The sequence below is a fragment of the Saimiri boliviensis genome, chromosome 1 (genome assembly GCF_048565385.1).
Source record: "Saimiri boliviensis isolate mSaiBol1 chromosome 1, mSaiBol1.pri, whole genome shotgun sequence".
Classification (NCBI taxonomy): Eukaryota; Metazoa; Chordata; class Mammalia; order Primates; family Cebidae; genus Saimiri; species Saimiri boliviensis.
In genome coordinates, this window is record NC_133449.1 from 235,498,981 (window position 1) to 235,516,375 (window position 17,395).

At 39.8% G+C, this 17,395-nt stretch overlaps 1 protein-coding gene across 5 annotated transcripts in view; it reads right to left on the reverse strand.

Moving 5' to 3' along the window:
• Positions 1-17,395, reverse strand: part of ARHGEF28 (Rho guanine nucleotide exchange factor 28) — a 316,904-nt gene that overhangs the window by 246,557 nt on the left and 52,952 nt on the right. For all 5 annotated transcript variants that reach the window (XM_074384818.1, XM_074384828.1, XM_010336521.3 and 2 more), the window contains exon 2: positions 10,153-10,196. In XM_074384818.1, the coding sequence (XP_074240919.1) occupies positions 10,153-10,185 (33 nt within the window). In that variant the 5' untranslated portion in view covers positions 10,186-10,196. The remainder of the gene's footprint in view (positions 1-10,152; positions 10,197-17,395) is intronic.

Genomic DNA, 17,395 nt, shown 5'->3' on the forward strand with positions numbered 1-17,395 from the left:
GCTCGCGAGAAGGAGAGGGGAAAAGCAGTGGGCCCTGGGGAAAACCCACACAGCGGAGGAGAAGAAAGCACAATAGGCAAAGAGAGAACTTGAAAAAGAACCAGCAGGGTTCACGAACACCGAAAGTACACTTTTTAAACATAAATCAAATCACGCAACTCCCCCACTGATCTATGGGCATGACGTGGCCCCTCCCACCTCTCTGACCTGTCCCCTCTTCTCTACCCTCCCTCACAACGCAAGGGCCACACTGGCCTTTGTTGTCCGTCAAATACAGAAAGTTCATTTCCACTCCAGGGCCTTTGTGCTTTCTGGTCCCTCTACTAGATTGCTCTCCAGGAGGTCCCAGAGAGGCTAATAATACACACACACCGTTCTCTGCCATGCCTAGCCTCGTACTGCCCTAACGTGTACCACCATCTGAAATTCTTACTTTTTATTTGTTTGCCTAATACTGTCTGTCTTCTCAGTCCTGTGTGCGTTCTGGGAGAGAGCAGGGACTTGGGATCCTGTTTCTCACTCTCTGCCCTTACGGTGTGTGGAACTAAATGGGGCTTTGAGAAAAGAAATACCTTAGATTAAGCAAGAGCAAACTTCATAAGATCCATTTCAATAAAAGTAACAGTATCACGATATGGAGAGGAAAAGAGGGCCACAGCTAGAGACACTTATTTAAAACATGCACACCCTCCTCAGGTGTAAGGGGGAGGAACTTGATGAGGTAGGATAGCTACAATCACACCTTCTTATAAGGGCTGCCTTTCTAGAATATATAAATAAAACACTTTACCTGGATCACATGTTATTTCGTCTACTGAGGCGTCTCCCAGAGAAAACTCTGACCTATTTCCATCATGCCTAAAATCTTTGCTTAGAAGGTAAAACATTTTAAAAACTCAAATAGAACAAAAATATTGGTTACTTCAAGCTCTTTATTAAAAATACAAGCTGCACATTACCCAAACTGCGGGAGCTGTCACTAAATACAGGAAGTGAGGCAGCATCGGACTTTAAGAACACTTGGTACTTATTTACCCACAGACCTCAACCCACACCCACAAAGACATTCCTTCAAAGCTGGGCGCTGGGCTGACTCTTCCTGCGGTCCTCTGTAGCTGTGGATTCACCTTTGGGCCTTTCCCCAGAAGCCGGTCATCTCAGTGTGTCAGTAGGAGGGGTCGCCATAAAGTGGTATTGTATTGAGAGAAAAGGAAGCTCTTTCTTTCAAAATGTGAAATGGGATGAAGCTAATGGAATATTTGTAAAATGTTTCTAAGTCAAAGGTTTTGCTAAAGTCTAAGAAGTGGCTTTTCCCCTCTGCTCCTGCCAGAACCAGCAAGCAATCTCCTGAAGCAGCTAAGGAGCTTCAGACTTCCCAGGAATGGGCATCTCGTGGCTGCTGCCCAGCCTGAGTAAAACTGTGATCATGGTCCTCTTTGCTCTATGGCTAGAACATGCTGCTTTGGAATTTATTTGTACCCTCAGGAGGAAAACAGGAGAAAAAGCAAAGAGATAAAAGCAAGGCCATCCCGAGAGGGTAGGAAAAGGTCAAGTTAAGTTAGTAGAAAACAAAAACCACCAAAGAGAACCAACTTCAGGGAGCACAGATTAACCAACACCGGCAGAAACCCCCAGCAGGTGGCAGTTCGCTGAGATGCACGTGCTGCTGTGTTTTAAATTAAGACACAGTAATGTCCATGTAATCTGCTAAAAACAAATTTGCACAAAGTAAACACGTGATCTAGAAGTTAAATTCAAGCAAAAGGCCCACGTGATTCCATTGACTAAGCCTGACTACGCTTTACTAACCTATTTTAAAAGATACCCTTAGGCCGGGCGCGGTGGCTCAAGCCTATAATCCCAGCACTTTGGGAGGCCGAGGCGGGTGGATCACGAGGTCGAGAGATCGAGACCATCCTGGTCAACATGGTGAAACCCCGTCTCTACTAAAAATACAAAAAAAACTAGCTGGGCGTGGTGGCGCGTGCCTGTAATCCCAGCTACTTAGGAGGCTGAGGCAGGAGAATTGCCTGAGCCCAGGAGGCGGAGGTTGCGGTGAGCCGAGATCGCGCCATTGCACTCCAGCCTGGGTAACAAGAGCGAAACTCCGTCTCAAAAAAAAAAAAAAAAAAAAGATACCCTTACCTACCACCCTCTGACACCTAAGCTAATGAAATTTCTATTATTTTGAGCTGTGGAGGAGCTGAATGGAGCAAATGACTGTCAATTAATAGGTCTGGCTTCTTGTGAGCGAATGAGCTTTAGAAGGTCAGAGCTTGTCTAGACAGTTACCAGCAGCATCCTCTAGTGCAGGCGTCCCCAAACTTTTTACACAGGGGGCCAGTTCACTGTCCCTCAGACCGTTGGAGGGCTGCCACATACTGTGCTCCTCTCACTGACCACCAATGAAAGAGGTGCCCCTTCCTGAAGTGCGGCGGGGGGCCGGATAAATGGCCTCAGGGGCCGCATGCCACCCACGGGCCGCCTGCTCTAGTGAGATAAAAGAAAAGAGAGACTCTTTAATTTAAGGTCCAGGAAGGAGCACCGTTCTTCATGTCAGAAAGCTCAAAGGCAGCTGCAGGACAGGAAAGGAAAAAACGGTGCCCTTGAGTACTTGGTCAATGAGGAAGCGGAGATGTGACAGAGCAGTGGGCGAGGTCATTATCAGTGAAGGTGGGAAAACCCCAGGCTTATTGTGGGATCTGCCAATAACAAACTTTCTGAGCAAAAAAATATAGACTTTTTCATGACTTCTAATAGAGCATTTAAAAATCCAGAGCGTCAAACCAGCTGAGTTAACTTAGTCGAGCCAGTCAGTCTCCTCTTGGAGACTATTCTCATCAGCAAAGTGAGGGTGCCCAGGCAAAGGTCCCCAAGATGCCCTCACAGATTAATATTTTCAGTTGATGGGCACGAGGCCAGTCATACATAGGTGGCCCACGAGAATGCAGAGCCACCAAGAGAGAAGGGCAGTGTCTGGAGGACAGGATTTCCTTCCACAGGAACCAAAAGCCACAGGGAATCTGCAGGAATCCGGAAAAAAGTGTCTGCTGGGTGACCCCAGAACAAAGCCACCAAGTCACTCACCACCTCAATAGGAAGCTGCTTCCCTGGGCTGGGGAAGAGTCCATCCAGATAACTTGGGTCCTGTCCTCCGGCCCTCCCTCCAGAAGGCTGGGACCAAGGGGAGTATGCTCCACCACGTATTCAAGGAAGTTATACCAAGATCCAGAAATTAGAAAAGGCGGAATAGGAGACAGTTTAGCCTCATTACCTCTAGACATCAGAATATACCTTCAACACACACGATGAGCCCGGCAGCAACCAATGTACTTGGGACCAAACACAGGAGGAGGCAGTGACTCAGAATAAAAGAGTAACATAAACATAAAATGCTAAGGGAATAAGGAAGCATCTCAGATCCAGCTGGCAACAAGCTACTGAAGAAAAAAACTCCACTGCCCAAATGGTTATACAATTTGCAGGCTCCAGAGAAAAAAGTGATTACACTCTTCTCAGTCAGTTGCTATGATTAACATGTCTGCGAAGCATGTCAGAAGGGTGGAGGAGAGCAAGAGCCCACACACACAGTCTCACACATGCAACCTCTGCAGATGTTAAAAATCTCCATGGCTTAGATGCTCATATTAGTCAGAATTTGAGAAATGGCAGAAGTGAAGAACCACGGCAAAAAAGGAGGATTAAAGCAAGCAAGGAGATTTCTTTCTTCTAACCCTTCACCTACTTAATAACATACCAAATTTAACATCCTACCTCGTGAATAATTGTTCATGGTTGCCAAAATCTGAAATAAAATGAACGTCCTTCAACAGGGAATGAGCTTGTCCCATACCTATTCATTAACTAGAATGAGTTTGAGCTATGTCTATGGCTTGCTTATAGGAGTTTCTACAAAGTATTAGTGAGTTGGAAGATACAGAAGTCCACATAATATGATCCTTCTAGTAAAGCTTGTATATGTATATATGAATACGGAAAAACATGAAAATGTTTGCACTAAGTCCATGGTTCTCAAACTTTGGCACACAGCAGAATTGCTTGAAAGTTTCATTAAAACAGATTGCTGGGCCCCACCCACAGAGTCTCTGATTCAGTAAGTCCAGGGTGAGGTCTGAGAATTTGCATTTCTAGCAAGTTCCTAGGGAGGCTGATGCTGTTGAGACCCCCTGCAGGAGGTGACTTTAAGGGTTCGCTCAGAGTACAGAAAGGGGAAGTATAAAATGGGGGTGAGGGGAATTGGGATCCTAGCCATTATACTAAAAAACAGCATTTCCATAGTATTCCTTATGGTATATCGTGTGTGTGTGTGTGTGTGTGTGTGTGTGTGTGTGTGTGTGTTTACATTTGCCAAACAAATTTTAGTACTTACCAAAATGCTAATAAAGTTATCTCAAAAGGAGAATTTCTTTTGAGAAATTTATTTTAAGAAATTTGAGGAATTACAGGCATGGGCACAGTGGCTCATGCCTATAATCCCAGCACTTTAGGAGTCCAGGGTGGGAGGATCACTTGAGCCCAGCAGTTTGGGACCAGCCTGGGCAACATGGCAAGACCCCATCTCTACAAAAAATATAAAAATTAGCCCAGTGTGGTGGTAAGTGCCTCTAGTCCCAGCTACTCTGGGGCCTGAGGCAGGAGGATTGCTTGAACCCAAGAGGTAGAGGCTGAAGTGAGCCAAGATTGCACTACACTCCCCAGCCTCAGTGACACAGCGAGACCTTGTCTCAAAAACAACAAAACAGAAAAAAGGTAGAATTTCAAATGATTTTCACTTTCTTTTTAATTTTACTTACCATGTTCTTTATAAGTATTATTTAATCATTTTAAATAAATCCATTTTAGTTGAGAAAAATGGAAAAATCTGTGGAATTAACAATTTATCAAGCAAGATTTTTTCTGTTTTATTCACAGCACTAAAGTGATATTTCAGAAAGATTAGCATTAATTATACTGTACAAACAGCTTTTGTTTATGTTGAGGTAGGGTATTGCTCTGTCACCCAGGCTGCAGTGCAGCGGTGTGATCATAGCTCACTACAGCCCTGTACTCCTTGGCCCAAGTGATCCTCCCACCTCAGCCTCCCAAGCAGCTGCGACTACAGGCTTGAGCTAATTTTTAACACACCTAATTTTTTTTTTTTTTTTTTTTTTTTTTTTGGTAAAGACAGGTCTCACTATGTTGAGCAGGCTGATCTCAGGAGGACCAAGCGGCCTTTCAAAGTGCTGAAATTACAGGTGTATGCCACCACACCCTGCCAAATATACTTTATACAAAAATAAAATACAATTAACATAAAAAAGAAAGCTCTCAAATAAATAAGTAGAACGTGTATTTGTTTTATAACTCTCCTTGATTTACTAAAATTTAGAAAAAACTCAATATAAAAAGTAATCAAAAGGCATTCATTAGCAAAAACACAAATAGCTTGTAAATGCGAAATGTCTTTCTCTCTCAAAATTTAATTAAGTGTCCAGTAAGCAAATCTCTCTCTCTCTCTCTCTCTCTCTCTCTCTCTTTTGAGACAGAGTTTTGCTCTGTCACCAGGCAGCAGGCTGGAGTGCAGTGGTGCAATCTCGGCTCACCGCAACCTCTGCCTCCCAGGTTCCAGCAATTCTCCTGCCTCAGCCTCCGGAGTAGCTGGGACTACAGGTGCACACTGCTACGCCCAGCTAATTTTTGTATTTTTAGTAGAGACGGGTTTCACCATGTTGGCCAGTATGGTCTGGATCTCTTGCCCTCGTAATCTGCCCACCTCAGCCTCCCAAAGTGCTGGGATTACAGGTGTGAGCCACCTGGCCCGGCCCAAAATCTCTCCTCTTAAGCTGTCCTTGCTTTGTTTCCTATCTCTTTCTACGTACAAACTAGAAAAAAGAAGGCTAAGAGCAATAATCTAAAAAGAAAATAATCTACTTTCTTACGGCAACATGAAATTAAAACGTAATTAATTAAATAAATAAATAAAAACAAAATTAAAATATCTTTATATTTCCACTACATAACTTTTAAGCTCCCAAGTGGCATCAACTGAAGAGTTCTAAACCAGAAAAATAAACACCTTAGGTTGGTTACATTGATTCTAATTTATATTTTTCCAGGCTTTTGCACTTCTCATTAGCTTCACCACACAACTCTTTTTGTAGCTTAAAATATACCTCCTAATACTATTGTACCATTCAATCTAAAAACTAAGCCTAGACTTCAAACCAGACTGCAGGCCTCTGGCATTTTTTTCTTCTGGGAATAAACAGATTAGCCTTCCAGCACAGCTCCTTCAGTTTCCTTCCAAGCACGAATGCAGGAAGTTGCTCAGAGACTCAGAATTGGATTTGCAATGCTCATATCCCCAAATTCTGCAAATTGATATTATAAAGCTCTTGGCTGCCAGTCCTACCAATTCCTGCTTCTTTTCTGATCTTGCTACAGTACAGGGTTTCTCTTTTTCTGCAACTGCAACTCAGGGAACTGCCATGGTTTCTTTTAAAAATTAGACTAAAGCTGGCCATGGTGACACGTGCCTGTAGTCCCAGCTACTGGGCAGGAGGCTTGCTAGGGCCCAGGTGGTTGAGGGTACGGTGAGCTAAGATCATGCCACTGCACTCTAGCCTGGGCAATGATGAGGCCCCATCTCAAAATAAATTTTAAAAAAATAATAAATAAAATTTTGACTGACTCTGTGGCTGAGTTCAGGAACATTCCTATATCTCCAAAAAGAAGAAGTCTCCTTCCTAAAAATGAGCAAACAGAAATGAGCCAAAACAATTCTACAGCACAAGAGACAGAGCCAAAGACGCCACCTCCTTCTGAAACAGATTCCTGGAAGGTAAAGAAAAAAAAATTAATTCTTGCTTTGCACTCATAATAAAAAATTATCTCTATAAAACTATGTGGGCATAACAAGGCCAAGATTTGACGATGCTACATAAAAACTAAAAGTGATAGAATCTAAAATTGTGCTGGCAAGCAAGCAAAAAAAAAAAACAACTTGACACTACTAAAAACTTAAGTGGAAACAAAAATAAAAACATTCTTCCAGAATAAAACCCTCCTCTCTCCCCAAAAAGAAAATCCAATCCAATCCTTGGATATTAGTTGTTCTAGAAGGGGGAAACAATAGTGGAAGAAACAATCTTAAAAAGAAAAATCAAGTGTTCATCGATCCAAGCAAAATGCATGGGGAATTTTAAAAAATATTTACATCCATAGATTTTTCTATAGGTATAAACCTATCTATCATCTTTAGGAAAGATTCTCTATGGTGACCTGACAGAGTCAAAGAAGCATTTTAGCCGTAAAAATGTTATAAAATTCCATCAAAATAGTTTATAAGCAAAGGAATAAAAAAAATCATCTGTAAGACACATCTGAATGAGGTGCCCTTTTTTTGAGAGGTGGGTAGAAATTGGGAAATAATTTCAATCGATTTTTCTTCCTGATTATTATTCCCCTTATGTAATCTAATTGTCCTTGAGATAACTCTTATTAATTTACATATTTTTTAAAGTCTGTTGTAATGAGATTTTTCTAGGGCATTAGCATACAATTATGCACAGTGTTATTTTATAATTTTAATACAGCCTCCCAACAGGTAATAGACTCTTCACAATTTCCAGTGGAGAGGGTATCCTTATTATACAATTGACAGAGGTATTTTAATTTGTTTTTCCAAAAGAAATAGTCAAAATAACTAAGTAGGATAACTAGAAGTGCATATATAAAGTCAGCAAGCCAATAAATCACAGTCAAATGAGAAAACACAGTATCATCTAAATAAATGTCAAAAGGACCCTTGATAAAATTCAACACAGATATAGATAAAACTCTGGAAAAAACTGTATCAAAATGTCAACAAAGCTTAGCATTCATCCTGGGATTAAACATGAGGTTTTAATGTTTTCTTTTTGCTATGTCTCTTTCTAATGTTTTACAATAAACATATATAAATAAGAAAAATTATTAAGGCTTTATAAACCAAAATATAGTAAACTAAGAGAAACTAGAAGTGAATATTTATCAAACCTCTGAAGATAGAAGAGCAGAGAGCAGAGAGCAGGTTCTTCCCCAAGATATAGAACAAAATTGTTGGACAGTTTCGTGTCTGCTCTGTCTGCATGACATTACTCATTTAGTGGATGCTGGTTTAAGACTTGTTTTCATTATAACATATCTCTACTTATTTCTTGCTGGATGAGACCAAGTGACTAGATTGGCTTACGTCAGTTGCAATAATATTGACCAAAAATATTAAATTAAATCAAAAAATATTATATACTCTACTGTATATAGTAAGAGTCAGTTATGTTAAATATATTTCATATATCTTATCTAAGATATTATTATTTATCATATACATTTAATATTCCACTAGAAAAGAAAAAATACCAATTAGGATGTAATGTTTAATTACCTAGATTTTTATATTTATCAAAAGACCTTTTCCAAATTAATCTACATATAGATTTTTATCATGTAACATGCTGTTATTTCCATGTCTTTCTGGTTAGATAGTAACTTTGCCTTATAATGCTCTAGATCATAATGAAGTCATTTTGAAAGCAATTAACTTATGTAGTACCAGCAAGATACATAAACTGAAGTGACAACAATATGAACCCTGTGACCAAGGTCACACACATGTAGGTAATGACATCTGCCAGGAAGCACAGTGAATGTAAGAGCATCTCAATTTTACAGATGTTAAAATGAGAAAAAAAACTGCACCTTAAAATTAATAAAATATATTAATATTTTAATATAACAACATTACCCATGGAGGTGAGATTATGACTTATTTTCCTAACACTTTTCTGTACTTTTCATTTTACTCGAATCATCATTTTTTTAATAGCTAGAAAACCTTGTTTTTGTTTTCGTTTGGTTCATTTAAATCTCTTCTCTCCTTGGGCAGTGTGTATTGTGTTCTTCCCCAAGACTGGTCACAATCTAGGAAGTCTATGTTCAAAATAGCTACATGAGGAGGTTGGTCAGCTACAGGGCTTCTATCCTGATTAGGCTTGTGGATTTGTCTGTCTATTTTGAGGTAGGGGAGGAGGGTGGAATGAGTAAGGAATAGGAAGGCACACACAGAAAAAAACAACAGTAAGATTTGGGAGTACTTTACAATTTAGCCTCCTCCGACTAGTCTTGTTTTACCGTTAATTATGGCTGGGCCAAGCCCAGCTGTCTACAGACACATTTTATGACCTGCAAATCACAACCTAGAGAGAGTACTAGAGATCACTGGGCAGCCCAAGGGCAGCTTTTCTATTATTCTGGAATGAATTTGGTTTATGGCTCTGTCTTCCTCCAGAGAAGTGTCGTGTATGGAAGGGAGTGAGGGTGAGTGAGTAGGCACCGGGCTGGGTACTGAAATGTGGGAAGTGGATGAATCTATTCTCATCAATTGAGGATTCTGATTAAATGTGCTCCAATTCCTTGAAATTCTGCTCTAAACCCCAGTTCCCTCACACATCCACGCCCACCTGCCCAGGCCTGCCCCACACCAACACGGTTCCTTTCTAAGGAAGAAAGTTTTGCCTGAAATCAGAAGGAAGAAGGAGACATGAGGGCCATTTGCCATTTTCTGTGTGAGGAAATGATCTGTTCACTTTCCTGTTACCCCCAGGAGTTGTTCTCAAAAATGGCGTCCTCCTGGACCCAGACGGCACATCGAACTATAAACCTCACTGGGCATTCCTGTCCCCCAATACCCCCAACTCCCACTTCTGTTTATGTCCAGCATTTTTTGTTTGAAATCCTATTTCATACTTACAGCTGACATAATTATCATGAAACTTTTCCCCAAAAAAGACACACATAGAAAATCTTGACTATTATCAGGTTATTATAAAATAATATGTTCACACACCACTCACATGAGTGAACTGAGTGTTTCTGAATCCAGAAATTACACAGTTAAAAAAATACTGAGGGAACTATAAAATCCAGACATGAAAACAGGAGCCAGTTTTAAAGAGCTCCATGCAAATACTTGAACTAGACAGTAACACTCAGTGTGTTGTTTTTAAAAAGCCTTAACTCAATAGAAAGAAAAATATTTCTCCCACTTCAGTCACATGGTTTGGAGGTAAGAAAGGGCCCCTTGGACCTGAAGCCCAGTGCTTAGCAACTTACGTAAAGAGGTGCTTCGTTGCAGCTCAGCTCCATGGCTTTCGCATCTGCAATGAAAATAATAAACAAGAGCAGTTATTTCAGGAGGCTCTGTGGAACTGACCAGCAGAGCTCTCTGTGTTCTGCCCTGCAGTTATCAACATGGTGGAGGGAGGAGCAAGCTCATTCAATAGGAAAACTGCAGAGACAAAACATAAAAGAATAAAGGACTAAGATGTTATCTAAATAAAATATTCTCCCATAGAACACAATATGATGACCCCTCAAAAAATTACATGTAGAATTACCCTATGACTTAGCAATTCTACTTCCAGGTATATACCCAAAGAATTGAAAGCAGGGACTCAAAGAGATATTTTTATACCCATGTTCATAGCAGCATTATTCACAATAGCCAAAGACAAAAAAAATGGACAAAAACCCAAATGTCCATTGACGGATGGATGGATAATCAAAATGTGGTATACACATGCAATGGAACATTATCCTGCCTTGAAAAGAAACAAAATTCTGGTACATGCAATAACATGAATGAGCCAATCACATAAGGACAAATACTGTATGATCTACTTATATGAGGTACCTAGACAGTCAAGAAAAAGAAAAACTCATAGAAAAAGAAAGTAGACGAGAGATTACCAGAAGCCGGGGGTTGGGGAGAATGGAGAGTTATTATTTAATGGCTATAGAGTTTCAGTTTAGGAAGATGAAGTTCTGGAGATGGATGGTGGGGGTGATGCTTGCACAATGTGAATATACTTAGTTCCACTGAGTTGTACCTGAAAAATGGCTCAAATGGTAAACCTTATCTATATTATCAAAATAAAAAATCATAGTAATTATAGTACACATAGTGTCTATAAGGCAAAATAAAAATAATTTGAATTCGAAAAAATATATATCCCACCACCTTAATTATTTTATATTAGTTTCCACACAGAAAGAAACTCTGTGACCCCAGACACTATCCCATAGACTGCTCCTAAAATAAAAATATTTCAGAAAGCCAAGAAAGGTCACCATAAGCATGTTGAAAGTTTCACCTGTTTGAAAGTTTCACCATGCTGAAAGTTTCATTGCTTGGCTCAATTTCAAAGTCAGAGTCCACTTTTGGCCAGGTGAGGCAGAACAGCACAGTGACAAGATAGTTCTATTGCCTGTCCTACACAGATGGCCAGAGTTCAGCTGCACGATCGCATGGGTAGGATGCAGGCCACTGTCAAGCTAACCAACCTGCCAGGTGTGTGCACCTCGATCTGCCTCTGGGTGTGCCCGCCCCTTTAAAAATAGCACAGATGGATGGATAAACAAAATGTGGTGAATACATACAGTGGAATGTTATTCAGCCTTAAAAAGATATACAATTCTGACAAATGCTACAACTGGACAAGCCTTGACAACATTACCCTAAGTGAAATAAGCCAGACAGAAAGTACAAATACTATATGATGCCAGTTATATGAGGTACCTAAAGTAATTAAACATGAGTTTGACATAAGAAGCCAAAAAAAAAAAAAAAAAAAAAAAGATTGGTGATTGCCAGGGGTGGGACAGAGAGGAGTTTACTCTGTATAGGATATGAACTTTCAATTCTGCATAGATGACAGTGTTCCGGAGGTGGACAATGGTGATGGTTTCACGGCAATATGCTTAATACAACACTACTGGCCTGTGTTAAAAATGGTTAGGATGGTAAATTTTATGTTGTCTATTTTGCCACAATTAAAAATTAAAAAAAAAGCACTTTTTCTGCTTAGGAAAAAAATCAAGACAGCATCACTCACTGAACACCAACTGTGGTCAGGTATTCCAGAAAGATAATAAAGATATGCATTCTGGGTCCACCAGAAAGTGTTCCAACCCTCAAGGGGTTCCAAGCTGAGCAAAAGAGAATGAAAGATTGGGAGAAAGGGAGGAGCAGGCTGCTTGAGAATTCTAAATGGGGCAGACAGGGAGACTCACTGGTCCCCATGCCCTTGTCTCCCTATCTGCTGCACACTTGAGGCCTGGGTTCTACTCCTTAAGCCAAGCCTGGCTCTGCAACCTCCGCCTCCTGGGTTCAGGTGATTCTTCTGCCTTAGCCTCCTGAGTGGCTGGCTTACAGGCATGCGCCACCATGCCCAGCCTCAGCCCTGCTGCAGTACTTTAAGGATTTCTCTTAAGAATGGATTGTACCGGGCGCGGTGGCTCATGCCTGTAATCCTAGCACTTTGGGAGGCCGAGGTGGGTGGATCACCTGAGGTCATGAGTTCAAGACCAGCCTGACCATCATGGTGAAACCCCATCTTAAATAAAAAAAAAAAAAAAAAAAAAAAAAAAGAATGGATTGTAGGGCTGGGCGTGGTGGCTCACACCTATAATCCCAGCACTTTTGGAGGCTGAGGCGGGTGAATCACCTGAGGTTAGGAGTTTAAGACCAGCCTGACCAACATGGTGAAACTCTATCTCTACTAAAATACAAAAGTTAGCTGGGCATGGTGACGAGCACCTGTAATCACAGCTACTTCAGAGGCTGAGGCAGGAGAATCGCTTGAACCTCGGAGGAAGTGGTTGCAATGAGCCAAGATTGAGCCATTGCACACCAGCTTGGGCAGTAAGAGCAAAACTCTGTCTCAAAGAAAGAAAGAAAAAAAAGAATTGTGACATTTTATATAGTAATCCCGAGACGATACACTTGACAAGAAAGAGTATTTTCTGAAACATCCTATTTTTAGGTATTTTTAAATAAAACCATTTAAATTAAGTTTTACTAATACTTCATATACACACTGGTGATGGCACCCTCCCAAGTCCCTAGTCATGTGTCATGAGACATCTTGAGAGATGACAGAGGGTCCTTCCTACAAAGCAGAGGGTTTGACAGCAGGGCCCTTCTCAGCCCTCACTTTTATTTAAAATATCATGACCCGTGGCAGTTAATTTGGACCCACTTAAATGAGTTTATAGAGATTCTCGTGCTTAACCCCATGGTTAAAACAATAGGTGTGCTAAGTTGTTTGTTTTTGTTTTTGTTTTTGTTTTTTTTGTGGAGCCAGGGTCTCACTACGTTGTTCAGGCTGGTCTCCAACCCCTGGCCTCAAGCAATCCTCCTATCTTGGCCTATCACAGTGCTGGGATTACAGGAAACAATCATCAATTTTTTTTTTTTTTTTTAAAGACAGAGTCTCACTCTGTTGTCCAGGCTAGAATGCCGTGGCATGATCTCGGCTCACTGCAACCTCTGCCTCCCAGGTTCAAACAATTCTTGTACCTTAGCCTTGTGAATAGCTAGCACTACAGGCATGTACCAACTGCCCAGCTAATTTTTGTATTTTTAGTAGAGATGAGGTTTCACCATGTTTGGCCAGGAGGATCTCCAACTCCTGACTTCAAGTGATCCTCCTGCTTCAGCCTCCCAAAGTTCTGGGATTACAGGTTTGAGCCACCATGCCCAGCCTATAATCTCTATTTTTAATGAAACTAACTTTACAAACCAGAATCTGAGAAAGAAACTTCAAATTAAAGATAATGCTAACAAGAATATTAAAAAACTGAGACTCCTATTCTGAATATAAATGCTTCACCAGCCACCCATAAATAAAAATAATAACCAACCCAAGAACATTAACAAGTTGATCCCTCCAAAATTCTAAATTATTAAGAAGGCATTTTAAAAATGAATTTTTATCCACTAGCATATACTATGATCCTCCTCTTAAATGTCTGCTGCACTTTAGGATATTCCAGTCCTTCACAAAATTTCCTTAATTTGATGATAAAATTAGAAGAACCTTAGGTATTTTCGTACATAATCCCACTACTTTGGGATTTCCACTTAATAGCCAAAAAAAAAAAGCATTACTATAGGAAATGTGATACTCTGGTTTCTCTTCAGATTATATAAATCTTTCGCCTTTTACTATAGAAAATGTGGTGGCTAAAGAAATAGCTAAAATAATACAGAGAAATAAAGCATTCCTTGGCCAGTCTTGGTGGCTCATGCCTGTAATCCCATCACTTTGGGAGGCCAAGGTGGGTGGATTGCTTGAGCCCAGGAGTTTGAGACCAGCCTGGGCAACATGGCGAAACTCTGCCACTAAAGAAGAAAAAAGATAAAATGCATTCCTTATGAGTAAAACTATTAAAGACTGTTGAATATTTTAAGAAACAAGTTTATTAGAACAAATTCGATTATGCAAGAAGTTTGCTGTACACTTAGTAAAAAGTACAGATGTTTTTCACAACTCAACTTGTGGCATTTGCTAGATTTTATATGATAATAAGATATACTAAAAATTTTTTTATGCTTTATTTCAAAAGATTTACTTGGAGAAACAGGTGGTGTCTGGTTACATAGATAAGTTCTTTAGCGATAATTTCTAAGATTTTGGTGCACCTATCGCCTGAGCAGTATATACTGTACCCAATTTGTAGTCTTTTATCCCTCACTCTTCTCCCATCCAAAACCCATCATTTTAAGTGAGAATATGGAGACACATTCTGAAGAGTAAATTACTTTCTTTTTGTGATGGAGTCTCACTCTATTGCCCAGGCTGGGATGCAGTGGCTCAATCTCAGCTCACTGCAAACTCCACCTCCTGGGTTCAAGTGATTTTCCTGCCTCAGCCTCTGAGTAGCTGGGACTACAGGCACCTGCCACCACACCCAGCTAATTTTTATATTATTAGTAGAAATGGGGTTTCACCATGTTGGCGGCTGGTCTTGAACTCCTTACCTCCGGTGATCCACCTACCTCAGCCTCCCAAAGTGCTGGGATTACAGGTATGAGCCACAGCACCCAGCCATGAATTCCTTTTTTAATAAAAAATAGTGTTCTATTGAAAACTGTTCAGCTATAACCACTGGTAAGCCAGCTGCTCTTATAAGAAGTTTAAAAAACACCACACACAATATTCATTCATTTTGTCATTCACGAGCAAGGTACTGCAATGAAGAACTTAAAGCCAAATGCACAAAATGTTCTATGGAACATTATTCAATCAATATGGTTAATTTTGTGGAAATAAGAACTTCAATAACCACAAAAATCTATACTATGTTGAGATGTGCTGGTTATATTGTGGCAAAGTACTTTAAAAAGTTGTCAAATTTAAACATGTGCTAGATGATTTTCTCTTACAAAAATAGAAGTGTTATAAACCTACTGGTTTTTCAAACAATTCGCCTGTTCCTTCGAGAAAAACAAGTGATACTTTTTTTCTTTTTCTCTTATTGACCTGCAACTTCAAAAAAAAAAAAAGGTGATATTTTAATAAGCGAAAGAGAAAATGTATTTCAAAAGAAACAGAGATGGGATTTCACCATGTTGGCTAGGCTGGTCTTGAATTCCTGACCTCAGGTGATCTGCCGCCTTGACCTCCCAAAATGTTGGGATTACAGGGATAAGCCATTGCGCCCAGCCAGTAAGAACATTTTTAAAGAGTATCTGTCCATGTTTCCACTGATTTTGTTGCAAAAAATCATTTAAAGTTTGCTACCTAGAAAAGCTCTCACACGGCATCCTGTAAATTTTTGGAGAAAGATATTTCTAACTTATTTTTTTAATCTTCCAAAGGGAACATGTCATGGAGTTTGAGGTCAGCCTTGGCAACATAGCAAAACCCTATCTCCATGAAAATCATTTTGAAATTAGCCAGGCATGGTGCATGCCTGTAGTCCTAGCTACTCAGGAGGCTGAGGCAGGAGGATCTCCCAAACCCAGGAGTTGTAGGCTGCAGTGAGGTATGATTGTGCCACTGCAACACTGCCCTACAGTCCCTGCAATAGAGGAAGACCCTGTCCCTAGTCAAAATATACACATACACTGTTACAGTAATATGATTTATAAATGATAAATAAAAACATTAAAAGGATACATGCTAACCCCAACCCCCCGCCACTTTTTTTTTTAACTTAATAAGGGTACATTTTGAAGATCTGCCCCTAAAAACTGAGCCTTTTTCCTTAGGTGTCAGGTTGTAAGTATTTTTCCCCATAGTTTTCCTTCAGGCTTCAGAGGATTAAGTATGGCCTGTGGCATGTGGCAAGCTCATGGGATCCCATGCAGTTGTGTATTTACACAGTGAGAAGGCAGGCTACAGTGGACTACAGTGCAAAATCCAGCATCACACAGCTTCACAAAGGACCCAGATGCCAACGCTTTGCACTTTTCCATCAGGAAGAAACCAGCTGCATCAAAGGCCTCCCTCAAATTTGGATTATACTATGATCTCAGCAAAAGTGAAATGTCAAGGGCTAGACGATGTTATTTACATTTCACTTACTATCCAATAACTTGTATTTCATTGTTTATTACGCTACCATTTGCCATTTTTCAGTACAGAAATTTAAAAACCATTTGAATAGCAATTAATTTCATTTTTCAGAGCAACTACTTTGCACACCTTGAAAAAAAGATAACGCCCCCACAGTTCTCAACCTCAGTCCTAATCCTTCTAAGAACCCTATAGAATTTCCCAGATTAATTGTAGAAAAAAATCTGGAGCAAATATATACTCAATAAAACCACAAAACTTCAAACTGAAATATATTTTACAGTTTTACATTCTCATTTGGATTTTCCCCAAATTAATTCCTCTTTCACAGCAGAGCACTGAGTTCTGTGCTCACTGCAGAGCCACGTGGCTAACTCATGCTATGCCTCCTTTCATACCAACTTTGATAATAAAAGTTTCTATTTGTTAGGCAAGTTACAACTGCTTAAGTCCTTGATATGGTGTCACTTTTCACCATATAAATGCCACCCTCTATATTTCATTTTATCTTCAAAAGTTTGAGTTCTCCATCTGCAATTTCCAAGTTTTTCATACTTAACTACTTAAAAATTGTACCGCATTTTCGAAAAATGTTTCTTGGGACATAATTCCAAACTTCTGCTGGCAGACACCAGGGAATGATGTGGGGCCTTAGTACACAGCCAGATTTTTAAGTTTGTTCCCCAAAAGGGGGAAACTCTTATAAAAAGAACATCAAGATACAATATTTTAGACTTACAAAAAATATATAATATCCAAATATCTTTTATTGCTTCTTGACACTAAAGAAAAATATTAGACTATTTTAAACAGGCTAAAAATGTTTTTAATAAAAGAGGAAAGTAAATATAACATTTAACTTACACAGAAAAATACCGGTTCTTGACTTTATGAAATTCTGAATTTCTCATGTTTTTGCATCTAAGTAAAATATTCTAATACAGAATGAGTATAAAACCTATGACCTTAATTTTCCTTTGAATATGCCAATA